Here is a 27,930-nt window from a genome sequence, read left to right on the forward strand (position 1 = left end):
CTCAGGCCCTTTGGTGCAGGGGCTGAGCAATAATCAGTTACGGGGCTCAGGCCCTCTGGTGCGGGGGCTGAGCAACAATACACTTGGGGGAGGCCCAGGTTCCTACCTGAGCGTTGAGTGAGGGGGAAGCCTGCCACCCGTGAGCAGGGGTGGCAGGGGGGGACGCAGGCCCACCCACTCCACTGCGTCCCAGCCCGGGGCCCTAGCAGCAGTTACTGCCACTGCTGGTCAGTGGGGTGTCCTGACCGAAACACACTGACATCGGCTCACATGTCTCTGCAGCCTGACCGGGGTCGGCTACCCCTGGGCTACTTCCGTGCTCCCCCTCGGGGCCTACCTCGTTGGTGACACCGGGTTCGGGCCAGTCCAGCAGCATCGATTCCTCTGGTGCGGGGCTTGGGGGCAGGTCCGGCAGCTCTCCACCAGGGTAGCTGGCACGGGGCAGGCTTGGCCAGTCCTCCTCAGGGTAGCTGACATGGGGCAGGCTTGGCCAGTCCTCCTCGGGGTAGCGGGCCCGGGGCAGGCTTGGCCAGTCCTCCTCGGGGTACCTGGCGAGAGGTAGGCTCGACCGGCGCGGTGGGGTAGCAGGCGGCTCGCGGCCTGTGGCTGTCTCCCAAGTGGGAGCTCGGCCCGGGACGTCTGCTCTCTCTGCCAGCCTGGGCTCCACTGAGCTCTGCAGGCGGGCTTTTATACTTCCGGGTCGGGGCTGTGACCTCGGAGGGGCAGGCGCCGGACCCGGTGTCTCCGCCCATGTTGGGGTTAGGGGAAGTTCGGCCCTATGCGGGACGGAGGGGTGCCACACCGCCCCACTACAGCCCTCTATAACACTGATAGAGAGATATGCACAACTGTTTGCCCTCCCAGGTAGTAATACATACTCTGGGTTAATTAATAAGTAAAAAGTGATTTTATTAAATACAGAAAATAGAATTTAAGTGGTTCCCAGTAGTAACAGACAGAACAAAGTGAATTACCAAGTAAAATAAAATAGAACATGCAAGTCTATGTCTAAGAAACTGAACACAAATAAAACTTCACCAGTTCCAGTAAGCTTCCTTTTACAGACTAGTCTCCTGCTAGTCTGGGTTCAGCAATCACTCACACCACCTGTAGTTACTGTCCTTTGTTCCAGTTTCTTTCAGGTATCCTTGGGGGTGAAGAGGCTATCTCTTTCGCCAGCTGAAGACCAAATGGAGGGGCCTCCCAGGGGTTTAAATAGACTTTCTCTTGTGGGTGGAGACCCCCTCCTCTCTCCTATGCAAAGTCCAGCTCCAAGATGGAGTTTTGGAGTCACATGGGCAAGTCACATGTCCATGCATGACTCAGAACTTACAGGGTAGCAGCCATGATTCACATGCTTCCTTGAACGTCCTCAGGCAGACTTCTTATGTGGATTGGAGCATTCCAAGATTCATTGTTCCTTAGGTGCTTCTTGATTGGGCACTTAAGGTTGCAAATTCCTTTCCAAAGAAGCTGACCAAATGCCTTACAAAGCTTACTTAGAAATCAAGCAAGCATACAGCCAATATTCATTCAAGTACAAAAATCATACATGCATGCAAATAGGATGAATGTATTCAGTAGATCATAATCTTTACAAATGATACATGCATGCAAAGAGGAGGAATGTATTCAGTAGATCATAACCTTTACCAAGATATGTTACATGGCATATGTAGCATAAAACATATTCCAGTTATATACATTCATAAGCATATTTCCATAAAGCCTTATGGGGGGCACTGCCACACCTGGACTTCAGAAAAGCAGTCTAGACTCCCTTAGGGAACTGATGGGCAGGATCCCCTGGGAGGCTAATATGAGGGGACAAGGAGTCCAGGGGAACTGGCTGTATTTTAAATAAGTCTTATTGAGGGCGCAGGAACAAACCATCCCGATGTACACAAAGAATAGCAAATATGGCAGGCGACCAGCTTGGCTTAACAGTGAAATCTTCGGTGAGCTTAAACTCAAAAAAGGAAGCTTACAAGAAGTAGAAATTTGGACAGATGATTAGGGAGAAGTATAGAAATATTGCTAGAGCATGCAGGGGTGTGATCAGGAAGGCCAAGGCACAATTGGAGTTGCAGCTAGCAAGGTATGTGAAGGGTAACAAGAAAAGGTTTCTACAGGTATGTTAGCCACAAGAAGGTGATCAGGGAAAGTGTGGGACCCTTACTGAATGGGGGAGGCAACATAGTGACAGACGATGTGGAAAAAGCTGAAGTACTCAATGCAATTTTTGCCTTGGTCTTCACAGACAAGGTTAGCGCCCAGACTGCTGTCCTGGGCAACACAGTAGGGGGAGATGGTGAGCAGCCCTCAGTGGTGAAAGAACAGGTTAAGAACAATTTAGAAAAGCTGGACATGCACAAGTCCATGGGTCCAGATCTAATGCATCCAAGGGTGCTGAGGTAGTTGGCTGATCTGATTGCAAAGCCATTGGCCATTATCTTTGAAAATTTGTGGCAATTGGGGGAGGTCCCGGACGATTGGAAAAAGGCAAATACAGTGCCCATATTTTAAAAAGGGAAGAAAGAGAACCCAGGGAACTACAGACCAGTCAGCCTCACTTCAGTCCCCAGCAAAATCATGGAGCAGGTCCTCAAGGAATCCATTTTAAAGCACTTGAAGGAGAGGAAGGTGATCAGGAACAGTCAACATGGATTCACCAAGGGCAAGTCATGCCTGACCAATGTGATTGCCTTCTATGATGAGATAACTGGCTCTGTGGATATGGGGAAAGTGGTGGATGTGATATATCTTGACTTTAGCAAAGCTTTTGATATGGTATTCTTGCCAGCAAGTTAAAGAAGTATGGATTGGATGGATGGATTATAAGGTGGACAGAAAGATGGCTAGATTGTCGGGCTCAACGGGTAGTGATCAATGGCTCAATGTCTAGTTGGCAGCTGGTATTAAGTGGAGTGCCCCAGGGGTCGGTCCTGGGGCCAGTTTTGTTCAACATCTTTATTAATGATCTGGATGATGGGATGAACTGCACTCTCAGCAAGTTCGCGGATGACACTAAACTTGGGGGAGAGGTAGATAAGCTGGAGGGTAGGGATAGGGTCCAGAGTGACCTAGACAAATTGGAGGATTGGGCCAAAAGAAATCTGATGATGTTCAACAAGGACAAGTGCAGACTCCTGCACTTAGGAAGGAAGAATCCCATGCACCACTACAGGTTGGGGATCAACTGGCTAAGCAGCTGTTCTGCAGAAAAGGACTTGGGGATTACAGTGGACGAGAAGCTGGATATGAGTCAGCAGTGTGCCTTTGTTGCCAAGAAGGCTAATGGCATATTGGGCTGCATTAGTAGGAGCATTGCCAGCAGATCAAGGGAAGTGATTATTCCCCTCTATTTGGCATTTGGAATATAGCATCTAGTTTTGGTCCCCCCACTACAGAAGGGATGTGGACAAATTGGAGAGAGTCCAGCGGAGGGCAACGAAAATTATTAGGGGGCTGGGGCACATGACTTATGAGGAGAGGCTGAGGGAACTGGGATTGTTTAGTCTGCAGAAGTGAAGAGTGAGGGGAGATTTGATAGCAGCCTTCAACTACCTGAAGGGGGTTTCGAAAGAGGATGGAGCTAGGCTGTTCTCAGTGGTGGCAGATGACAGAACAAGAAGCAATGGTCTCAAGTTGCAGTGGGGGTGGTCTAGGTTGGATATTAGGAAACACTATTTCACTAGGAGGGTGGTGAAGCACTAGAATGGGTTATCTGGGGAGGTGGTGGAATCTCCATCCTTCGATGTTTTTAAGGCTCGGCTTGACAAAGCCCTGGCTGTGATGATTTAGTTGGTGTTGGTCCTGCTTTGAGCAGGAAATTAGACTAGATGACCTCCTGAGGTCTCTTCCAACCCTAATATTCTATGATTCTATGATTTACCTTTTGGGTGGCCCAGCTATTAGCTGGGACATGACACACATTTAGCAGCGGGTCATACAACTATTTGTTAAACAGCTGCAGGATGCTGGGATCAGGAATCTTGAGGATTTTGCCAGGCTCTGGGAGAAGTGCGCTACATGAGGTGAGAGCTGGGGTTACTGACTGGATAGGGTGCACACAGAGTTAGCCTTGTAACAGGTTACTGGTCTTGTTGGTTGGCTGGGTTTTTTGGCAACCCCCCCATATAGCTCTCCTAGGGTAAGAAATGTCAGGAAGTAATGCTGGGAGAAAGTTTAGGGTGTGTTTGTGCTCCCTGCCACTGGGAGAAAGCAAAATTAGTTCATCCTGCTGTACAGCAGTACCAGCAGCAAGATTGGCGCTGCCTCTGTACCCTCTTCCAGTGAACAATAGTGAACAATATTGCTAAATGAGCTTGTGCCTGTGACAATATTCCAGGGACTCTGCCTGCTCGTGCTAACATACCAATAAGGAGCCAGCGAGATCATGTCACAGCATGTTCAGGTGGATGAGACTTCCTCTGTCATATTTGGAGACTGGGTTCTACTTCCCAGATCAGCCCAAAGTGGCCTTGTGCAGCCCCTAAGGTACATCAATATGGCAAAAAAAAAACCCTCAAAAAAACCCCCCGCAAATCCTGTGGCAGGGAATCTCAGAGCCCAGGTCAACAGACTTGGGCTCATGCTACAGCACTAAAAATAGCTCACAGACGTTAGGGCGTGGGCAGAAGCTTGGGCTCTGAAGCCCAGGGACAGGGCTGGGTTCAGAGCCTGAGCTTCCGCCAGAGCCTAAATGTCTACACAGCTAGTTTCTCCACCGTAGTGTGAGCCTAAGTCTGTTGACTTGGATTCTGATAGTGTAGTGGGGTTTCTTTTGCTGTGTAGACATAGGCGCCAACTTTCTCCGGCGCCAGTGAATGCCCGCACTCCCCCGCCCCGACTCCACTCCATCCCCGCCCCCATTCCAACCCCACCCAAAGTCCCCGCCCTAACTCCGTCCCCTCCCTGCCCCTATTGGATCCCTTCCCCCGGGGAGGTGTCGCCGGCAGCGCGGAGGAAATCCGCCTCCCCACGCCCCCTGACTGCCGCTAGCTTGCTGTCAGCCAGGCGCTGCCTCTCCCCTGCCCGCTGGCCTCGGCCCATCCCCCCGGCTAGACTGCCAAATCAGCGGGCGAAAGCAGCCTCCCCACCCCCATGGTGACAAGAGCCGCCACCGTCCCTGCCCCCCAGAAAAGCCCGACCCCGCGTGCTCTTGACAGCACCTGGCAGGCGCCTGCTGCATTCTCGCTTCTCTTTTGTGTGGCTGCTGCTTTTCACATGGTGGCTGCTGGAAAGGGGGCAAGTGGCAGGGGGGTTCTGCAAAGCGCTGCGCTGCTGGCTCGGCAGGCAAGGTTTCCATAGGGGCCTGGCTCTGCACAGCGTCGATAAAAAAGCCAGCGAGCCAGCCCCTGGCAGGTGTTACCGAGAGGGAGTTATTGGGGATGAGCAGTCCAAAAGAAGCAGTGACTCATTCTCACCCACTCCTGCCCCTGGCCTAAAGAGCAGCTGCCTTGTAGAAAACTTTGAAAACCCATCTTCTGAGACACAGTGGTGACTGTCTTGTTTGGCCCACGGGTTTTTGGTTTTGTTTTTTAATTTAGGATACCCCTGTGAAAATAGGACCTTAATGCCTCACCTCCATTCCAACCCCATCCCCAAAGTCCCTGCCCTAACTTCGCTCCCTCCCTGCCCCTATTGGATCCCTTGCCCAAATCCCTGCCCCGACCCTGCCTCTTCCCCCAGTGTGCTGTGTTCCCCTTCTTCCCCCCTCCCTCCCTGCCCTGCGAATCAGCTGCTTCGCAGCGCAAGTGCTGGGAGGGAGGGGGGAGAAGCAGGACGCAGCGGTACGCTCACAGAGGAGAGCTGGAGCAGGGGGGTGGGGTGGGGCCATGGGGAGCTGCCGGTGGGTGCTGAGCACCCACCAATTTTTTTCCATGGGTGCTCCAGCCCCTGAGCACCCATGGAGTCAGCGCCTATGTGTGTAGACATACCCCAAATTAACTGAGGCCAAGTCTACACTACAAAGTTAAGTCAACTTAAGTTACACCGACATACAGTCATTGCTGTAATTAAACCTCTGTTGCATGTCCACACTATGCTCCTTGTGTTGGTGGTGCGCATCTACAGTAGAAGCTCTTGCATCAACCCAGAGAGCAGTGCACTGTGGGTAGCTATCCCACTGCACAACTGGCTGCAGGGTGCTTTGGGAAGGGTTTGCAATGCTTCCTGGGGCAGGTTCAGTGTCACATGACGCAGGTTTCTCAATCCCATAATTCCATGGGCATCCTACTAGGTTTCCAGCTTCTTTTCAACTGCCCTGGTAAGCTGTGAGCCAGCCATTGTGTCAGAAAGCCCGGATCCTTCACTGCTCTTCAGTATTGAGCTGTGTGTTATTAACACAAGGCTATAAGAGGAGCACAAGGGGGGGGGGGGGCTATTTGGCTGAGGGAGGCCTTGAAGGAGCATTTTAATAATGAGCCACAGTAACGTGTGTTGCTGTAATGTGCTGAGCCTGGCATTGTTTGTTAGCATTGTGCTATGTACCTTGTAGTGATTGCTGTGTGTCTTCAACTATAACAATTCACATGCACCTATTGCTATTGTTGGTGAATGTTAGCAGATAACTTCAGTTTCCACACGTAGATTTTTATTCCACACCCATACCCATGTGGAAGCTGAATTAAAAAGCAGGATAAATGTTTTAGTCAATTTAAGGATAGAGTGAAAGTTAGCCCTAAACCTAACAACCCGAGAGTTGTTAGAGATGCAGAATTCTCGCCTTGCTTTTAGCTGATAAGGATGGAATGCTGATTTAAGCAGAAACCTTGAGATAAGGTAGAGTCTGAAGGGAATTTGTATAAACAAAGGATAACCGTTAGCCGCTGATATATGTAACAGGAAGGTATAAATACTTGCCCTATATTGCTTGTAAAACGAAGATCTGCCTAAGGTCAGGGGGGCCCCCTGTCCGGCCGCAGTCTTCCCTTGCAATTGCTCGTAATAAATTTCTCTGGCTTGTTGCTAACAAACGCAGAGTGAGGACTTGTTTTCTTCCACAAAACCTACCTATGTAATGTGGAGGAAAACTTCATATATGCAGGGGAAAGTATCTTTAAAGGGGAGGGAACAGGGTGAACCAACACGGCTTTTACAGCTCGGTATATGTGCGGCTGTTCTGTTTAATCTCCTACAGGGTGGAGTGCCTTTGGTGCTGCTGCAGCCCTGGAAGATATATGGAATTGGGGGTGGGGAGGGGGAGTGCAGGGAGGTCCTGGAATGCTGTTTCTTTTCTAATTAAGCTTTGTATGATTGGAGAAGGTTTCAGCCAGAATTAAAACACAAAATCATTCCTCAAAAGAAGTAAATCCCTTTTCTTTAATGAATAATCTACAATAGGCAAAAATTGTACCAATTTCCCACTCTCCATCAGTAATTTAATCCTGCGCAGTTTACATCTATATGAAAAAGTGAATGCCAGTGGTATCTCTCTTTCTTCCTTAAAACCATGCCTGCTTTTTCTATAGTCTGAGGCTAAGCACCCTGCCCTCCCACTCTGACTGCTCCCTTCAAAAGCTCCTCACCCTTATACCACTACCCTGGCTGCTCCCACAACCCCAACCCCAGCCCCCCTATTCCCCTACAGCCCTCACCCTGACTGCTCCCCCACCTGCATGTCAGCACCCTGACCCCAGCCCCGTCCTTGTAGAAGCAGCATGCCTGCAAATCTGCACCAGAGTGACCATTTGCCTCCCTTGTCTTCTGCTATGCCTGCTGCAGCTTTTTGATTTTTTACATGGCACGGCTGTGTCCCCCTATTATAGCCCTTCTTCTCCATGCCCCAAAAAAGTTCCTGTAGCTACAGCAGAGCTGGGTCTTCTCTCCCCACAGACCCAGGAGATCCACCACCTCCTGTGTACTCCAGGCAGGAGCATGTTTGCTGCCTGAAGCCATCCTGCACAGCTGGACAGCTGCTATGTGAGCTCTCCACACCTAGCAAACAGGAAGAGCAAGTTCAAAACTTCCTGGGGCTTTAAAAGGGGAGGGGCACATGCCTGGGTACCTGGCTGCAGGGCAGTGACCTTCAAAACAGCAACTGGAGCGGTCACAATGGACATTGTGGGACACCGCCTGGAGGCCACTTGGGCAACATAAACAATGCAACATCTACACTGACGCTGCATCACTCTACCTACATCGCCCTAGATGTTACACCTCTCATCAAGGTGATTTTATTATGTTGGTGCAGCAGGAGAGTTAAACTGGCAGGAGGAGCATCACAGCATATACACCTGTCTTATGTTGACTTAACTTTGTAGTGTAGATAAACCCTCAGTTTCTTACACAATGTATCCTTAAGGGGCAGTTCTGATTCCTCACACGCACCAGCACTTTTTGCTCCTCACACCTATCCAGAAAGTGGGATTCTGCAACCCAATATTGGAACATTAGCAATCCAGGAGATGCTGAGTTAAGGACTGCCCACACTTCAACTGATATCACCTATCACTGATAGCGGAGGGGAGACACAAAAACCAGGAATGCAGCGTTAAGGTGACACTTTCCGCATGTCCTTAACTCTGTCCCCTTCGAGCCCTGCCTTGAAGAATCCCTCAGGAAGACCACAGTACTGCACCTCTCCCTTCATCTTGGAGTTATGCTGGGCACAGAGATAATGGAAGGTTTGGTTAAGGAGGACTAAGGCATTGTTATATTGCCAGTTTCTATTTCCCTCTCCTGTGTGGGATCTGGGACAGAACATCACATGCACACCTACCCAGAAGAGGTGCAGCAGAACAGACAACTGGATTCAGCCAGACTGCAGAATGGCTTTGAAAGCCAGTGCACTGCAGAGACCAGCCCAAACAGTTCAGCAGCATTTTCATTTCATTCTCTGCAGAAAACTGCGCCCTTGATTTCACAAATGTGCAACACCCAACATGTTGAAATAAAAGCATTTAGCCACCATTCTACTCTTGCTAAGGCAATAGCTGAAACAATGTCTGACCCGGTTGCGGTTTCATTAGTCAAGGGGAAAAAGACAGGCTAGGTCATGAAAGATCTGATTTTCCAGAGCTCAGCACCTGAAACCGGGGCCTGATTGTCAAATGGAAGCTGAGCTCTGGGCCAGATTAGCAAAAGTGTTCACCTCCTACTGTGACCTCAGCTATGACCTAACATGCTGAGTTCTGAAAACCTGGCCTCCGGGATTTGTCTAGACTAGAATTTGTGGCCCTGTTGAAACTCAATTAATTACCAATTAATGCAAGTTAACTAATAGGACTCTAAATGCTAGTCTAGCTACTTCACAAAGGTCTGTTGCAGGAGTCAAAAGTTTAAGGTTTGGCCTGGGGGTCTGTGATAAAGGTGCTATTGTTGGTGTCACTAGGCATAGCTACCAGGTAACTCAGGGGAGTGGAAGGCCATAAGTGCCGATGAAACTCCTTTGCTCTGGGTCTAAGTGAGCCACAGTGACTCCATCTTGTGAACTTTCACCTACTTCTATGCTAACTGCTTACATGCTGAAGCAGGCTAAAGCAGTAATGTAATGGTCAGCTTTTCTAGCAGATAGCTGCTGTTTCGTTCATACTAACAAGGTCAAAGATAAGCAGACGAATGGGAACTTTCCTAACTGTAACTGCTTTAGGAGGGAGGGGACGGAGGGGTAGGGGGAAAAGTAACAGACAAAGCCTGCACAGAAACTGCTTGGAATATAAAAGGGAAAACTTGCTTGTATTTGCTGCACTTGATTTGAGACATGCTGGTCTCCTAGTGCCTATCCAGAGATCTCGAATAAATTTGCTTTGTTTCTCCACCTCGGTGTCTTCATTGGTGCAAAGCACACCGGGCAATGGATCCTATTGCCCCCCCGGGCCTTCTCTAGGCCGGCAACACTAACACAAAATACAGCACAAAGGTGGCTTTTAAAAACCAAATTATCCTATATACTTGTTCATAAGCTGAATATTTCTGGTAAAAAGTGAAGCATTAAAGAGCGGGGGTCAGCTTATAAACGGGTCTACACCAAAATCTGAAGATTTTAAACCCTACGGAATTATTGAATTGAATATCTAATACACTGTTGTTTTGTTTACCTGGAGCGTCCGCAGGCATGGAGCCCCTCAGCTCCCTGTGACCGCGGTTCACCATTCCCAGGCAATGGGAGCTGCAGGAAGTGGCTGGGAACGGCACAGTGTGGCTACAGGGAGCTGAGGGGCTCCATGCCTGCAGACAGTCCAGGTAAACAAAACGTCCGAACCCACCAGCAGCTTACCCTGACAAGCCAGGAGCCAAAGTTTGCCGACCTATTTATTGATGTCAATACTGCAGCCTTTAAAGTTCCAAAGGCTTTGTTTAGTGGACTAGATTGGCTTGAAATGAATACTAAAAGAGCAGTGCTGCAGATCTGCATGACATTTGCCTCACGCATTTCACAAAATGCTACACCTTACAAGCCAATCAGAAAAATACCATGAACAATAGTACTATAGCACTGGTGTCAGTCCGCTACTGTATAATTTGATCTCTTCATGCATTTCTGCCAATGGACCTCATAAGTCTCGAGCCAATATGAAAATATAACGTACAGAATCGATGGAATCGCTAATAAAATTTAAATAGCCTGTTATCGCCACAGACATGCCAATCTACAGGGCTGCTTTGAAATAAACAAAGAATAATAATAATTTGACAGTGATAAAGCAGGTGACATTCCTAAAGTCCTAAAAAAATCTATAACTATAATAATAATAATAATCTATTTTCATACTAGTATTTAAAATGAACGGTGAAATCAAAAGAAAACGGTCTGCTTATCACGCAGCGTTCAAACTTAAAGTTGTTGAATATGCAGAAGCAAATAATTGCGCTGCTGCTCGTGAATTCTGTATCAATGAGAAGCAAGTAAGAGAATGGTGAAAAAAATAAAACACTAAAAGACATGCCAAGCAGCAAGAAAAAATGTCCAACAAGGTGTGCTTCCTTTCCTGACCTAGAGAAAGATCTCAATAATTGGGTTGTTGAATGTCGACAAAATGGGTACAGTGTCACTAGAACTGGAATTAGGCTGCGTGCTCTGCAAATGTAGAAAGACGACAAATACAAATCAGTAAAGCTGTCAATGTTTGTCACATCAGCAGGTTGGGGTACTCGCTTCATGAATTGTCATGGTCTCTGTCTTCGTCAGCGAACAAAGACAGCGCAAAAGCTGCCGAGAGATCTGGAAGAAAAAAATCGAATCTTTCCAAAGGTTTATTATAAAATATCGAAAGGAATATGCATTTGAACTGTCACAAATAGCAAATATGGACGAAACACCGATGACATTCGATCTCCCGAGCAACAGAACGGTAACTGGTGTTGGTGAAAAAACAGTTTTAATTAAAACCACTAGCCATGAAAAAATCCATTTTACAGTGGTTTTATTGTGTTTGGCAAATGGATTTTTATTTTGTTATTTTTGTTATTTTTAAAAGAAAAACCTTACCTAAAAACATGAAATTTCCTGCTGGTGTCATCGTACGTGCACACGAAAAGGGATGGATGGATGAAAGTGGGACTACTGAATGGCTGGAAAAACTGTGGAATACTAGACCAGGAGCACTTTTCAAGAAATCAGCTATGCTCGTTTGGGACATGTTCAGGGCACACAAGACAGATGAGGTGAAAAATGTGGCCAAAAATATGAGAACTACTTTGGCTGTAATAGCTGGGCTTAACTTCAGTTCTACAACCACTTGACGTCTGCCTGAACAAACCCTTTAAAGACAGGCTATGCAAAATGTGGTCTGAATGGACGTGCTCAGGCATGGCAAAGTTGACAAAAGGTGGGAATCGTGTCCATTCCCATGGAAGTGACAGAAAAATCATTTCAGAAATGCTGTATCAGCAATGCACTCAATTGGTCAGAAGATGATGACATATTTGATGATGACACAACAGAGACTGAGGAATCTGAGTCTGAAGATGACACTGCTGACATCTGCGATGACAATGCAGGTGACTGAAGCTGAGTTTAATGAACTGCTTGGTGAATCAGAGACTGATTCAGACTTTGAAGGATTTTAAGACTTTTTAAAGTCTCATATTGTTCTAAGGTACTTATTTAAATATCCATTTGCTGATTTTAAATATTGACTGTAATTTTGAAGGTGAATACATATTAGTTCAGTTATTATTATAACAGGTTTTTCGTTAGATTACATTAAAATAATTCTAGCAAAACTTTTGAGTGTTTCTTGTGATGCCAACTTTTAAAATATAGCAGGGGTCAGAAAACTTTGTCTCCCGGCCCATCAGGGTAAGCCGTTGGCAGGTGGGACGTTTTGCTTACTTGGAGCATCTACAGGCACAGAGCCCCTCAGCTCCCAGTGGCCGCGGTTTGCCGTTCCCAGCCAATGGGATCTGAGGGAAGTGGCATCACTTCCTGCAGCTCCCATTGGCTGGGAATGGCAAACCCCGGCCACTGGGAGCTGAGGGGCTCCGTGCCTGCGAACGCTCCAGTTAAACAAAATGTCCAGGCCCGCTAGTGGCTTACCCTAACGGGCAGGAGCCAAAGTTTGCCAACCCCTGAAATATAAGGCCAGCTTATGAAAGGGTCATACAGTTTTTGCTATTTTTATCTATCCATCTTGGGGGAGTTGGCTTATAAACAAATGGCTAATGAACGAGTATATATGGTAACTAGTTTGATTGAGTTAATGTGACTTGACACATCCCTTCCCATGTTAGCTTCATCCTGACTAAGATTTAAAGGTGTGATGATAGCATGCCTTAGGCGATGTCTCCTAACACTCACCCTACACTCTGGTGGAAATAGGGCAGTGTGGATTTCAGCATGCATTACACTGGGTGAGTTGACGTTTGGCTCCCCCAGGCTCCAATATGCCCTATTTAGCATGTATGAAAGTAAGATTCACCCCGTCTACACTGGAGCTGTAAAACACGTTTGTTAGAAGTTATTAGCTAACACGAAAAACACTTTTTATCCCGGTCTAGACATACCAGAGATTAGCCTCTACAGTGGCATCACTGCCAAGTTTTGTTCATCTAATGTAAATGTAATACACTAATTTGCATATGTGAAAATAATTGCATATAACCATAATTTCACCTTTACAAAAATGGCCTGGATTTAGTGCTGGTGAAGGCATCACCTATTTCATTCAGCAGTGCTGTCAAGCCCTCATTCTTCTCCATGCTGTCAAGCCAGCAGGCCTCACCACTAATCTGGAGATGGATGATGTTTCTGCTAATGGGGTAGCAAGGAGATGGGTGGTAACAGACAGCCCATTCGATAATTATTTTTTCAGAACTATAATGTAGCCAGTTTGTCAGCTAGATAGTTTTTACGCAGTGTTGGTGTAACTGTGGTGGGCCCAGGATATTGGAGAGACAAGGTGGGGGAAGTGATATCTTTTATTGGACCAACTTCTGTTGGTGAGAGAGACAAGCTTACACAGAGACTTTCTTCACCAAGAAGAGTGCTGTGTAAGCTCAAAAGCTTGTCTCTCTCACCAACAGAAGTTCAACAAAAAATATCACCTCACCCACCTTGTCCAGCTAGTTTTTAATCCATTTAGTATGTGCTGCTTTGATTTTGTACAGTGCTATTTTTAAATCAGAATTCCATACAGTAGCCAGCTTTTCCATTATTTTACCAGGGATCGATGTTAGGCTAACCACATTAGAGTTACCTGGGTTGTCCCATTTACCCTTTTAAAACCCTGATACTACATTGCCTTTTTTTTTTTTTTAAGCAGTCCTCTGAAACTTCTGGAACAGTCCAAGATTTTAAAAATTCCACATCAATGGTCAAGAAAACTCCTCAGCCAATTCTCTTAAAACTCTTGGGTGCAAGTTATCCAGTTTGCTGATTTAAGAATACTTAACTTTAACAGCTGTTGTTTAACATCCTCCCTAGTTGCTGTTGGAACAGAGTATTTCATTTTCACTGTAAGGTGTGAAAACATCATCTAGCTTCTTTCGAAACACAGAAGAAATATTTATTGAGCACTTCTGCCTTTTCTCAATCAATATATACAATTTTACCGTCTCCATCATTAATCAGCTTACACTATTGTTAGGATTTCTTTTGTTTGTGATATATTTAGCAATGCCATGCCCCTCCTGCAAATACAACCTTTACAATACAGCTCTTCCTAGAAAGGTCCCCATGGCACTGTGGACAGGGCCAAGCCCTGCTATAACCTGGTTTAGGCCCTGTTATTTCATTCGTTGGAATGGAACGAAGTCTGCAGAACCAAGCATTGACCACCATCACTGGTGGGTGGGAGGACAATAGGGAAACTGGAGGTGGAAGCCTGGGGCCTGATGTTAGAAAGCAGCACAAAAGGCCTCTGCATGGAAGCTGACCCAAGAAAGGTCAGAGGAGCTGCTGCATGCTTCGAGTGTAGACCACCACCCTTCTGCTGCGATTATAGCCTGGGAACTCTCAGAAGTCTCTCTCCTCATGCCATAGGAGGTTTGGCTTAGGCCATTTCCTATTTACTGCTCTGGGGTCCTGCATGCAGTTATGGAAATAGTTAGTGCTTCCCAGTGAGTACTGGATAGGGCTCCTGTTTGGATCTTATTCCTACATGGGAGCTCACACTTCATCAGCAAGGCAGTTCCTCATATACTCATGGCTTAGGAAGAGGGCTAGAGAGTGGTCCAGCCAGTACCCCTGCTCTTCCCTTGATGCAGAGAGAGTCAGCACTGCAGGAAACCTGCATGTTTAAAATCCAGAAAACATGAGGAGAGGATGTTTGGAAGGGGACTAAGTCACAAGCTAAGAGATTGCAAGAGCGCTCTCAACCCAGGACTAGGATCACTGAAGGATTTGGTGAGGGTGGGGAGGGAGGTACTGAGGGTATTTTGCATTTCCACCATTGGCAAGAAAGCAAATACGAGCTGCTATTTTCAGGCTCTACAGGAAATACAACACACAACAAGCTGTGCCTCACCCCTAGCTCAAAAGTAACACATTTTGCAATCTCCATCTAGATTGGATGTTTCATGAATCACATAACTGTCCAATCCTTTCCTGAATCCTCCTAAATTGGCCTCAAATCGATTTGGCAGCAGCAAATTCTTCTAGACCTCCTATCCCCAAAAGATGTTTGTAACACTGACCACAATGGACAAGACACATCTATTAAGAACCACCCACCCAGGCTTGTAAACTGCAGGTCAAAAAGTCACAGCTAAAGAGAACTTCAACATGGATGACTAACTGGTCTAATGAGGGTCTTTTAAGGTAACTATACAGGTGTATCCCCAACATAATTCTTAAATGCATGACTAGAGGGCAGAGAACAAACTCCTACAGATATTTTATTTTTGATACTTTCACTAAAAAAAATACATAGGAAATGAAACACAAAACATGTGATAGGAACAAATGGAGGAATTCAGAGTGTTGGCTGAAAGTGCATCATTAACTCCTTCTACTGTGTCCCTGGTCCCACCCCATCCCTGAAGCACAGAATCAACAGCACACATAAAGAGCAGCACCACCCAAAACCCAGACATTGTGGGAGGCTTGGCAGGAGTGACTGAGGCTTCTGATCCTTGAGCAGAGAGCACCAAAGATGTAAGATGGGCTGAAGGGGAGGACAGTCTAGCAAGCCAATGGATGAAGCTGCATTATTTGCAGCTTCAGCTGTGGAGCTTGGACTGTACGTTTTGCACACAGCATTATGGGCATGAGAAGACGAGGTGTTAGGAGCCAAGGAAGTAAATAGCCGAGAGTAAAGGCATGAAAGGGGTTTGAAGTGCCAGTTCTAGATGCCTTGTGTCTCGCGGCAGGGAATGGTTCTTATTCAGTAGTACATGTACGTTCTAAATTGATCCTGAGTCCTGTCTACCCTCCCATGTCTCAGTCACCAAGAGATCCGCTGGTTCCACCGTTCTGCACGATGACAAACACAGGGTTGTGGTGAGCAGCAGGGTGAGGTTTCTGCTGCCAGAAAAAGCTCACTCCCAAGACAAGTCCATCAATCTTCTTGAAGAAAATGCGACCATGTTAAACACATTATTCTCCTCACCTCTTCCAATCTGTTTCCAGTAGGCAGACTGGGATACTGCAGTCTTGCCAACACCCCAATCTCTGCTTCTCCCTCCTCCACTATTACCTGGAGTGCCAGACCCTTCTCCTCCTCCGCCGCCACATCTGGGTCTCAGTAGTTGAAAGCATTAGTGTGCAATTTCGGTCCTTTGTACACAGGTCCATGTATAACCTGCAAATGTAGCTCCAGTGTAGCACACACTGGCAATCATCTGCATGGAAGTGCACTTGGTACATGGAACACTTAGCTTTAAACATTTAGTTTGTATGAGAATCTGAAGCTGGCACATCAAGAACAGTTTGGATTCCACCCTCAAACACGCAGGCAACTCAGAGCTGCCAGTGACCCTGCAAGGACTGCAGGTGCAGAGGTGACTGTCAGATCAGCTGTAAGTACGTATCTTCCTAAACATTCATTAGGCTGTCTGACCAGCCAAAGCTCCAAGCATATCTGCTGTGTTGATAAAGTTAGCTGTTGGGATGGCAGGTTGGCAGAGGATGCAATTTCTCCTGACCCACCCAAGTACCTTTTTCTAGCTTCACACAGAGCTCCTGATTTCAAGTGGCTGCTGGGGTGATGTCTTTGTCCACACAACGTATTTCAAGCAGCACAGAAAGAATGCTGCACTAGTGCCTGCAGTCCCTGCATCCCCAGCTATCAGGAACAGTCCCTGCAAATCACGTGAGACTCTCCTCCTTCAGCCTGTCCCTCTCAAGGAGTTTCTCTCACCTGGGCTTCTCCAAAGTCACTTCTCCCGAAGGACACAAACACCAGCATCACAACGTTGTGTACCCAGTGAGGTCACCACTTCCCAGCTATCAATGATGGGATCATAGCACTCAATGCTGCTCAGCAGCGAGTTGCCATCATACCTGCAAAGGACAGAGGGCCACAGGTGAGCAATGATTTCTGAGAGGGAGAGAGGGGAGTACGGAGCCCTGGGTGGGAGCTTAACGAGTTACCCTGGGCGTTCGAAGGCCCAAAATGCTGCTAAAGCTCTGTGCACAGGGAAGGAGGGCTGAAATAAGATCAGCACAGCAGTTCCAGAGCACCTCTCCCACCATCTCCCTGGCCAGCTCAGCAGCGTCCCAGCATGTGGCACTGCTTGTTTAACTCACTATGGTGACACCATGGCCTGTCACTCTTTGGGTGCGCCAAAAGGGAAATACATGGAGAGCCCCTGTTTTGAAGCTCTACCGCAGGATCTGCAGCCACTGCACTAAACTCACTTGCTGGCTACTACTTTGCTTAGTGACAACAAGCCACTCCCCCTCCCTCAGCCTGGGTTGGACACTCCCTGCTAAAACGTTTTAAACATGGCTGTCCGCATCTGCACTAAGGATTAAGTCTTGTTTAGCAGCATGTTAGAGGACTCCTTTCCTACCACCAAACAAGTTCCCAGTGTAGACAACCCTTCAAAGAGCAGCAAGACCCACCCTTCTTACCCAGCTATTGCATACAGCCGTCCCCTCAGCACGGTGGCACCCACGTAGCAACGAGGCGTTGTCATACTCGTCACAGTAGTCCAGGAATCAGTGCGAACGTTATAGGCTTCCACAGAGGAGAGATGCGCTGTCCCATCAAACCCACCAACAACATAAATGTGATCGTTCAACAACGCTACTCCTGCTCCTGGAAGGGGAAGGGGAGTTACGCTGAGCAACAGCGACCAGCCCACGATTATCACTGCAGGTAGGCTGGATGGAGCACTCTCCCCATAACTGCAGTTCTATGGCACAGATGCTGCTGCACTTACAGAGACAGAAAGGACATTTCTTACTTGCTTCAACTTTCTGGAAAATAGCTTGTTAGGGTTGAAGTGTTTCCTGATTGTTCTTACCTCAAAGGAGACACTTTGGTGAAAGTTTGGTAAACTTTGTGGTTTTCATTCATGCATCCAACTGAAAAAAAGACAGCTACTCACCTTTGTAACTATTGTTCTTCGAGATGTGTTGCTCATATCCATTCCAATTAGGTGTGCGTGCGCCATGTGCACAGCGTCAGAGAACTTTTACCCTAGCAACACCCAGTGGGTTGGCCGTGGAACCCCCTGGAGTGGCGCCTTCATGGTGCTGGATATATACCCTGGCCGACCCAGCACCCCCTCAGTTCCTTCTTACCAGCTACTCTGACAGAGGGGAAGGAGAGCAGGTTTGGAATGGATACGAGCAACACATCTCGAAGAACAACAGTTACAAAGGAGGAGGGATAGCTCAGTGGTTTGAGCACTGGCCTGCTAAACCCAGGGTTGTGAGTTTAATCCTTGTGGGGACCATTTAGGGATCTGGGGGGAAAAAAGAAAAAAACAAAACAACAAAACCCTGTCAAGGATAGTACAAGGTCCCTTCCAGTTCTATGAGATAGGTATATCTCCATATATGATATTATTATTAAAGGTGAGTAACCGTCTTTTCTTCGAGTGCTTGCTCATATCGATTCCAATTAGGTGACTCCCAAGCCTTACCTAGGCGGTGGGGTCGGGGTGAAGTACCGTGGATTGTAGGATCGCCCTACCAAATGCTGCATTGTCTCTGGCTTGTCTAACGATGGCATAGTGTGAGGCGAACGTATGCACTAAAGACCAAGTAGCAGCTCTGCAGATCTCCTGGATTGGCACCTGGGCCAGGAAGGCTGCCGACGAGGCTTGAACCCTCGTGGAGTGAGCGGTGAGATGTGGGGTCGGGATCCTGGCCAGATCATAGCAAGCACGAATACATGACATGATCCATGAAGAGATGCGCTGGAGACCGGAAGACCCTTCATCCGGTCTGCTACCGCGACAAAGAGCTGCGTCATTTTCCAGAATGGTTTCATATGTTCTGTGTAGAAGACAAGAGCCCTACGAACATCGAGCGAGTGAAGCTGTTGTTCCTGACTATTGGCGTGAAGTTTTGGGAAGAAAACCAGGAGGAAGATACCTAGTTGATATGAAAAGTCGATACCAACTTGGGAAGAAAGGCAGGGTGAGGTCGTAGCTGCACCTTATCCGTATGGAAGATCGTGTAAGGTGGTTCCGATGTAAGAGTCTTGAGCTCAGAGAGACACCTCGTGAAGTGATAGCAACGAGGAAAGCTGTTTTCCAAGAGAGGTACAAAAGGGAACACGTGGCCAAAGGTTCAAACGGGGGACCCATAAGTCTGGAGAGGACCAAGTTGAGGTCCCATGTGGGTACAGGCTGCTGTACCTGTGAATATAGACGGTCCAGGCCCTTGAGGAACCTACCAACCATGGGGTTGGCGGAGACAGATCGCCCATTCGCTCCCGGGTGGAAAGCTGAGATGGCTGCCAGGTGAACTCTGATGGATGATATCGCCAAGCCCTGCTGTTTCAGGTCCAGGAGATAGTCTAGAATGAGAGGCATGGATGCTTGGAGGGGAAGCGTGTCATGGAGAGAGCACCAGGATGAGAAATCGCTTCTATTTAGCCATATACGTAGCCTGAGTGGAAGATTTCCTGCTGCTCAACAGGACCTGCTGCACCAAACGAGAACAGAGAAGTTCAGAGTGGCTCAGCCATACAGCATCCATGCCGTGAGGTGGAGGGACTGCAGGTTGGGGTGCGATCCTGCGTGATGAGGTCCGGAAAGAGAGGCAGCGGAATCAGAGTATCCACCGAGATCTCTAACGGCGTGGTGTACCAATTCTGCCTGGGCCATGCTGGGGCGACCAGAATCAGTCGTGATCTGTCCCTGCGTGCCTTGATCGGGACCTTGTGCACAAGGGGAAATGGTGGGAAGGCGTACAACAACCTGCTCATCCACGGGAGTAGGAAGGCGTCTGTGAGCGAGCCCAGGGAGCAGCCCTGGAGGGAGCAAAACGCCGGGACTTCCGGTTGCTGCGCGAGGCAAACAGGTCAACCTGGGGAAACCCCCACGTTAGGAAGATAGGGTGGATGACATCCGGGTGGACTGACCACTCGTGGGATTGGAAGGACCTGCTGAGGTGATCCACCAACGTGTTCTGGACCCCTGGGAGAAACAACGCCACCGGGTGAATAGAATGGACCATGCAGAACTCCCAGAGTCGAATGGCCTCTTGACAGAGGGGGGAGGAACGAGACCCCCCTTGCTTGTTGATGCAGAACATGGCCGTGGTGTTGTCTGTGAGGACCACCACACAATGACCATGCAACTGCTCCCAAAAGGCTTGGCACGCAAGACGCACCTCCATCAGCTCCCGTACATTGATACGGAGAGAGAGATCGGATGGGGCCCATAGACCTTGCATCTGGATGTCCCCGAGGTGGGCACCCCATCCCAGGGCGGACGCATCCGTGACGAAGGACAAGGAGGGCTGAGGGGTGTGGAAGGGGACTCCTTTGCATACCACCCTTGGGTCTAGCCACCATTGGAGGGAGGCCAGGACCCTTTCCGGAACAGTGATCACCAGGTTCAGACTGTCTTGACCTGGACGGTAGACAGATGCCTGCCAGGCCTGAAGCGGTCGGAACCGAAGTTTGGCATGTCTGGTCACGTATGTGCAGGAAGCCATATGACCCAGGAGACTCAGGCATGTTCTTGCCGTCGAGGTTAGGAAGCTTTGAAGGCTCCAGATGAGGCCCGTCAGAGTGTGGAAAAGCGCGTCCAGCAGGAGAGCTTGGGCATGCATGGAATCTAGGATCGCCCCAATGAATTCTATTCTCTGGGTTGGTTCTAGAGTCGACTTCGCCACATTGATGAGAAGACGTAATGGAGAAAACGTGTCCATGACCACTTGAACGTGGGATTGCACCTGTTCTTTGGTGCAGCCTTGGATGAGCCAGTCATCGAGATACGGGTATACCTGTATCAGTCTCCGATGAAGGGAGGCTCCCACGACTGCCATACATTTGGTGAACACCCGGGGGGCCGTGGAAAGGCCGAACGGAAGGACCATGAACAGGTAGTATTCGTGGTTGACCACAAAGCGGAGGAAGTGTCTGTGTGCCGGATGGATTGCTATGTGGAAATACGCATCCTTCATGTCGAGGGCAGCGTACCAGTCTCCAGGATCCAGGGAAGGTATAATGATACCCAAGGAGACCATGCGGAACTTCAACTTTACCATGAATTTGTTGAGTCCGCGCAGGTCCAGAATAGGCCGAAGCCCGCCCTTTGCCTTGGGTATTAGGAAGTAACGGGAGTAAAACCCCTTGTCCCTTAGCTCCCTTGGAACCTCCTCGATCGCCCCCATGGATAGGAGTGTTTGAACCTCCTGAACGAGGAGTTGCTCGTGAGAAGGGTCCCTGAAGAGGGACAGGGTGGGGAGAAAGAAAATTGCAGAGAGTATCCCCTTTCCACCGTGTGAAGAACCCAACGGTCCGTGGTTATACGGGACCAAGCACGGTGGAAACGGGATAAACAATTCAGGAAGGGTGGGGTAGGATCCTGACCGAGGTTCGGTACATCATCCTCGAGCATCACTTCCAAAGTTTTGCTTAGGGCCCGCTGAGGGCTTGGAAGGGCCTTGGTCGGGTTGGTGGTTGGAGAGTTTCCTTCTGGTATTGCGCCCCCGCCTCCTATAGAAGTCCTGCCTCGGCCGAGGAGGGGGATAGGAGCGTTGGGGCTGAGGCTTAAATGGCTTCCGCTGGGTAGCCGGTGTGTGCATCCCCAGCGATCACATTATGGCCCTTGAGTCCTTGAGTCTCTGAAGCCTTGAGTCAGTTTTGTCTGAAAACAGCCCTCTCCATCAAAGAGGAGATCCTGTAATGTTTGCTGAAGCTCCAGTGGTAAGCCGGAAGCTTGCAGCCAAGATATACGTCTCACTGCAATAAGTCTACGGTGTTCAACGAGGCCTGTAATGAGGTCCTCGCCACTGTCTTGCCCTCTTCCACCAAGGCCCCAAACTCCTCTCTGGACTCCGAAGGAACCAGCTTCTTGAACTTTAACATGGAGTTCCAAGAGTTATAGTTGTATCAGCTCAGGAGCGCCTGCTGGTTTGCGATCTGGAGCTGAAGACCACCCAAGGAGTACATTTTGCGCCCAAATAAATCGAGGCGTTTGGCCTGTTTTGATTTGGCTGCTGGGGCTTGCACTCCTTCTCATTCACTGAGGCCACCACCAGTGAACAGGGCTGTGGATGTGTGTACAGATAGTCATATTCTTTGGAGGGGACGAAGTACTTCCACTCCACCCCTTTAGCAGTTGGAGGAATGGACGCAGGTATTTGCCAGATTGTTCTGGCCGTGGTCTGAATAGTCCGGATGAGCGGTAGGGCCACCCTAGATGAAGCCTCTGCAGACAAAATGTCAACCACAGGGTCCTCCACCTCTAGACCCTCCTCCGCTTGGAGGTTCATATTCCGTGCCACCCTACGTAAGAGGTCCTGGTGGGCACGGTGGTCTATTGGGGGGGACCCGAAATAGCAGTGTCTACCACTGCCTCATCAGGTGAGGAGGAGGCCACAGGAGGAAGAGGATCATCTGGGCCCTCTTGGTCAGCTGTGTCTCGGAGTCCTGAGCCCCCGATCTCAGCATCCAGACCTGGAAGCGGGGTTGGAGGAGGGTCTGGATGGACAATGCCCCAGTTTCCATGTCCCCAGGAGCAAGACGGCTGATGGTGGTCTCTGGCACCCGTGGCTCGGAGGGTGCTGAATGAGAAGCCCCTGATGGAGCACCCTGGGCCTGGTGGTACGCCCAAGGCATCCAAAAGGGCCATTGAGTAGACCCTTGGACCGGACCTTGTCCCTGCGCCTGCCAATGAGCAGCCCCTGAGTTCAGATGGCTGTGATCCAAGTGGCGGCGGTTGGATAGACGCGACCCCACGTCCGACTCTGTCGAATGAGAGGCGGAGCGCAATGGCCACGGTGGTGCTGAGCGGGTCTGCATCGACTCGTGTCAACGCGATGGAGATTGGTACCGCGAAGATGGAGAGCGACACCGCGATGGGGAGAGATGCCATGACCTAGATCGGTGCCGGGGTCTGGACCGGTGCTGAGATCTGGACCTAGACCTTGACGGTGATAGACATTGGGAGTGGCGTCTGGACAGAGATCAGCTCCTGGACGGTGACTGGTGTACAGAGCGGTGCCGAAACCGGTGCTGGGAGTCTGATCAGTGCCGCGAGTACGACCGGCGTCGCGAAAGAGAGCGGCGTCGTGACTGCAAGCAACATCGGGACTGTGAGCGGTGTCGGGAGCAGGAATGGTGCCGAGAGTGGGATCGGTGCCATGGCTCAATCGACAGAGCCAGGTGGATAAGGGCTGGCTTGCCCCGGGATGGGACCACACGAGCAGGAACCGGTGCCTTTCTCTGCTGAGGGGATGCCGATGCTGTCATAGCAATCAGATCTCTTGCAGCCGCAAATGTGTCTAGAGTCAATGGCAACTGGACTTCAACCACGCTACGTGTCGGGGAGTCCAGACTCACCGGACTCAATGGCTCCGCTCTTGGTGCTAGAGTCAATGCTGCCGAAGTCGGCACTTGGGCCCCTGGTCGCTCTTCTACGGGACGTGGCGCCGAGGGCGGGTCAAGGGAGGCTGGCGTTTGTTGAGGCGGGCCAGCCTTTTCTGGTCTATGGTGCCGCTTCTGACCAGGTGAATGCGAGCGGTGCTGGAACCATGATGCCGGTTGCGGTGCCAGGGAACGCCGGTGCCACGGGTCTCTATCAGAATCCGACTGCGGTGCAGTTCCTACTGTTGCCGCTGGGATGCTGCGCACCGAAGCACTTGGTGCCAGGTCTTGGTGCAGTGCTGGAGGTTGATGGCTAAGAGCCGCCTCCACGAGGCACTGTCACAAACGAAAGTCCCGCTCCTTTTTAGTCCAAGGCTGAAAACCTTTGCAGATCCTGTACTTCTTGGTCTGATGAGATTCCCCCAGACACTTTAGGGAAGAGTCATGGGGGTCGCCTTTTGGCATGGGCTTGGAGCAGGATACGCAGGGTTTAAAGCCCGGAGCCTTGGGCATGAGCCCAAGCTACCGGTGGGGAGGAGGGAAGATCCCTGCCAACCCGCTAAATAGAACTATTTACACTATAACTATATAAAAACTCTATAATTATACTAACTATAAACTATTAAACTATTAACACTGTTCAGAGGAATAATGCTAGGGAGAGTGGAGAGCAGCAAAGCCGAGCTCCACAGTTCCAACGACCGTCATGGGCGGTAAGAAGAAACTGAGGGGGTGCTGGGTCGGCCAGGGTATATATCTAGTGCCATGAAGGCGCCACTCCAGGGGGCTCCACGGTCGACCCACTGGGTGTTGCTAGGGTAAAAGTTCTCCGACGGCCGTGCATGCAGCGCGCGCACACCTAATTGGAATCGATATGAGCAAGCACTCGAAGAACAACAACTGGATTTCTCTGCTTTTAGTGGACAGTTTGGGCAATATGCATGGGGAAGGGGCAGGGCACTGGGTTCAGGCTGCAGACAGAGCTGAAGCAATAGCTCTAAACATGCTCGCCCAACTCAAAGGTGCAGAAAGGTTTAAACCCAATGGAACTGCCGTGATTCTACTGGGTGTGTGTGGGAGGCCACGCTGGGGGACTCAGTACAGAGGAGTAGTTTGGTGGCCGTACAAATGAGCAGATCCATTAATATGCACACACAGGTCTAACCCCTGCACAGTGAATGCATTCATCTCTGGCTGCTACTCAGCTCATTGGCTGTAGTGGGGAGAAGGCCACTGCTCTGCACCAAGCTGGGGGTGGAATTCCTTTACCCCCATCCCTCTTAGACCTTCTACATACAGCCAGGCAATATCTGGCTCTAAGGACATGAAGGCTGCTGCCATCAACCTCGGTGATGTGGTGGCACTGAAGCACAGCGGAGTTAAAAGCCCACCTTGCTCCAAAATGACCATACCTACTGGATAAGGTCAAAGTTACCCTTTCCCTGGGATGTGGTTTACTGGTAACTCAAACAACTGAAAATAAACCTCACCCTAAACTCTTTCCCAGCCACACTACCTTTCAGATCTGGTGCAGCTGTGAAGCACCTACCACAGAGCCAGCAGAATGCGCTCAGTAGCTTTATGCAGGGTTCTAAATCCTGCTAAGAGTGCAGGTTAACAGCTGAGCCCTGGATAGATTCATAGATTCCAAGGCCAGAAAGGACCACTGTGATCATCTAGTCTGACCTCCTGTAGAACACAGGCCAAAGAACTTCCCCAAAAGAATTCCTAGAGCACATCAGTTAAAAACATCCCTTCCTGATTTAAAAATGGTCAGTGATGGAGAATCCACCATGACCCTTGGTCAGTTGTTCCAATGGTTAATTATCTGTTAAAAATGTATATCTTATTTCCAGTCTGAATCTGTATCTCTAGTCAGGGTTGTAAATACTGCCACCTTGTTACAGTCAACACTATAAACTATTTTACTGCTGATCATCTTCACAGAAACATCCAGCTACCCTGGGATTCTATTCTATACTCTACTGTTTCATACTGCACTCACCACCATAGTGTCCAAGAGCCTTCCAGTAATGCATTAAGCCATATGACTATATATCTGTCACGTGTTGTTTATTCTCTCATTTTCTCCCCATATGGAGAAGCACATGAAGTGGGGTGTCTTGGGTTGGGAGCATCTATTGTTTTTAAATATAGGTATACCTGTTGCTATGTGTTTATAGTACAGAAAGCAAGGGAAAAGAACTTGCAAAAAGTGGTGAGGTTTTTGATAGTCTAAGTTCCTGGGGGAGTTTGTTCCATAGTCTCAGGCTACCCCAGACAAGAGTTCTGTCTCCTGCAGAGATAGCTTTACTCTTATTGTTGAAAGTTCCATTGTGCCAGACGATTGTGTGGGAGAGTTAAAAACAGTCACTTACCTTTTGTAACTGTTGTTCTTCGAGATGTGTTGCTCATTTCCATTCTAGGTGTGCATGCGCCCACATGCACAGTTGTCGGAGATTTCTGCCTTAGCGATATCTGTAGGGACAGCTGTGGCGCCCCCTAGAGTGGCGCTCCCATGCGGCAGTATATCAGGTGCCGCCGGCCCGGCACCCTCTCAGTTCCTTCTTGCCAGCAACTCCGAAAGAGGGGTGAGAGAGTGGGAAATGGAATGGACATGAACACCACATCTTGAAGAAGAAACGGTTACTCACCTTCTCGTAACTGTTGTTCTTCGAGATGTGTTGTTCAGGTCTATTCCAAGCAGGTGTGTGCACGCCGCGTGCACACCAGCCAAAAGATTTTCCAATAGCAGCGTCCGTAGGGTCGGCTCCGGCGCCCCCTGGAGTGGCGCCTTTATGGCGCTGTATATAGGGGCCAGCCGACCCCCCACCGCCTCAGTTCCTTCTTGCCGATACTCCGACAGAGGGGTAGGAGGGTGGGTATTGGAATGGACATGAACAACACATCTCAAAGAACAACAGTTACGAGAAGGTGAATAACCGTTTCTTCTTCTTCGAGTGATTGTTCATGTCCATTCCAAGCAGGTGACTCACAAGCCCAAGTCTAGGTGGTGGGGTCGGAGGTCACTGCAGACTGGAGGACTGCACGGCCAAATGCAGCATCCTCCCTAGCCTGGTGCGTAATGGCGTAGTGAGCCGTAAAGGTGTGGATTGAGGACCAGGTGGCTGCTCTACGAATTTCCTGTGTTGGGATGTGGGCCAGGAACGCAGCTGAAGAGGCCTGCGCTCTTGTGGAGTGGGCCGTGATAGGTGGGGCTGGTATATTGGCTCGACTGTAGCACTCCTGGATACAGGTTCTGATCCAAGCTGAGATCCTCTGTGACGTGACCGGGAGCCCCTTCCTACTGTCAGCCACAGCTACGAAAAGTTGGGTCGACTTCCTGAAGGGTCTCGTCCTTTCTATATAAAACGCGAGAGCCCTGCGAACATCCAGAGAATGCAGCCTGCGCTCCTTAGCTGAGGAGTGCGGTTTTGGATAAAACACAGGGAGAAAAATGTCTTGACCCATGTGAAACGGGGAAACCACCTTAGGTAGGAACGCAGGATGCGGCCTGAGTTGGACCTTGTCCTTGTGGAAGACTGTGTATGGAGGCTCGGATGTCAGAGCTCTGCGTTCCGATACCCTCCGTGCTGATGTGATAGCCACCAAGAATGCGACCTTATATGAGAGTTATAATAGCAAGCATGAAGCCAGTGGCTCCATCGGGGCCCCCATGAGGACAGACAGGACCAAATTGAGGTCCCAAGCAGGGACAGGTTGACGGATATGTGGGAACAATCTGTCAAGACCCTTAAGGAACCGTCCAACAAGTGGGTTTGCAAACACTGAGGTCCCCCCCTCTCCAGGGTGGAATGCGGAGACTGCAGCAAGGTGGACTTGAATCGATGAGAGAGTTAGTCCCAGGTGTCTCAGATGTAGCAATAGTCCAAGATGAGAGGGATCGGGGCGAGCAAGGGGCCCTGACCGTGCTGTGTAACCCAGAGGGAGAAGCGCTTCCACTTGGCCAAATACGTAGACCTTGTCGACGGCTTCCTGCCGCCCAACAGGATCTGTCTGACCTGATGGGAGCATTGTAACTCCAGTGGGTTTAGCCATGGAGCATCCAAGCTGTGAGGTGGAGCGACAATAGGTTCAGGTGAAGGAGGCAACCGTGATCCTGCGTGATCAAGTCCGGTAGTAGGGGCAACCTGAGCGGAACCCTCGTAGACATGTGTAGGAGAGACGCGTACCAATGCTGGCGTGGCCACGCAGGAGCTATGAGGATGAGTCGAGCGTGATCTCTGCAGGCCTTGAGGATCACCTTGTGAATCAAGGGAATCGGGGGGAAGGCGTAAAGAAGCCCATCTGCCCAAGAGAGGAGAAACACGTCTGATAGGGATCCCTGACTGCGTCCCATGAGGGGGCAGAATTGACGACAGTTCCTGTTCAAGTTGGAAGCAAACAAGTCCACCCGGGGATGACCCCAGAGTCGGAAAATTGAGAGAACTACATCCCAGTGGATAGACGACTTGTGACCCTGGAACGAGCGGCTGAGAGCGTCCGCGAGTGCGTTGTGCGTGCCGGGGAGGTAGGATGCTATCAG

At 49.5% G+C, this 27,930-nt stretch overlaps 1 protein-coding gene across 8 annotated transcripts in view; it reads right to left on the bottom strand.

Annotated features, from left to right (window-relative positions):
- Positions 1-27,930, bottom strand: part of KLHL12 (kelch like family member 12) — a 116,907-nt gene that overhangs the window by 20,697 nt on the left and 68,280 nt on the right. The window contains exons 10-12 of one of the 8 annotated variants that reach the window (XM_005311019.5): positions 17,462-17,648; positions 16,746-16,888; positions 888-11,167 (exon numbers count right to left, since the gene is read on the bottom strand). The exons of 1 other annotated variant lie outside the window; for it this stretch is intronic. In XM_005311019.5, the coding sequence (XP_005311076.1) occupies positions 16,762-16,888; positions 17,462-17,648 (314 nt within the window). In that variant the 3' untranslated portion in view covers positions 888-11,167; positions 16,746-16,761. Of the gene's footprint in view, positions 1-887; positions 11,168-15,250; positions 16,889-17,461; positions 17,763-27,930 lie in introns of those variants that run through there. 6 more of the 8 variants (XR_006177177.2, XR_010600546.1, XM_005311020.5 and 3 more) reach the window with 6 other exon arrangements.

The sequence above is a fragment of the Chrysemys picta genome, chromosome 4 (genome assembly GCF_011386835.1).
Source record: "Chrysemys picta bellii isolate R12L10 chromosome 4, ASM1138683v2, whole genome shotgun sequence".
NCBI lineage: Eukaryota > Metazoa > Chordata > Testudines > Emydidae > Chrysemys > Chrysemys picta.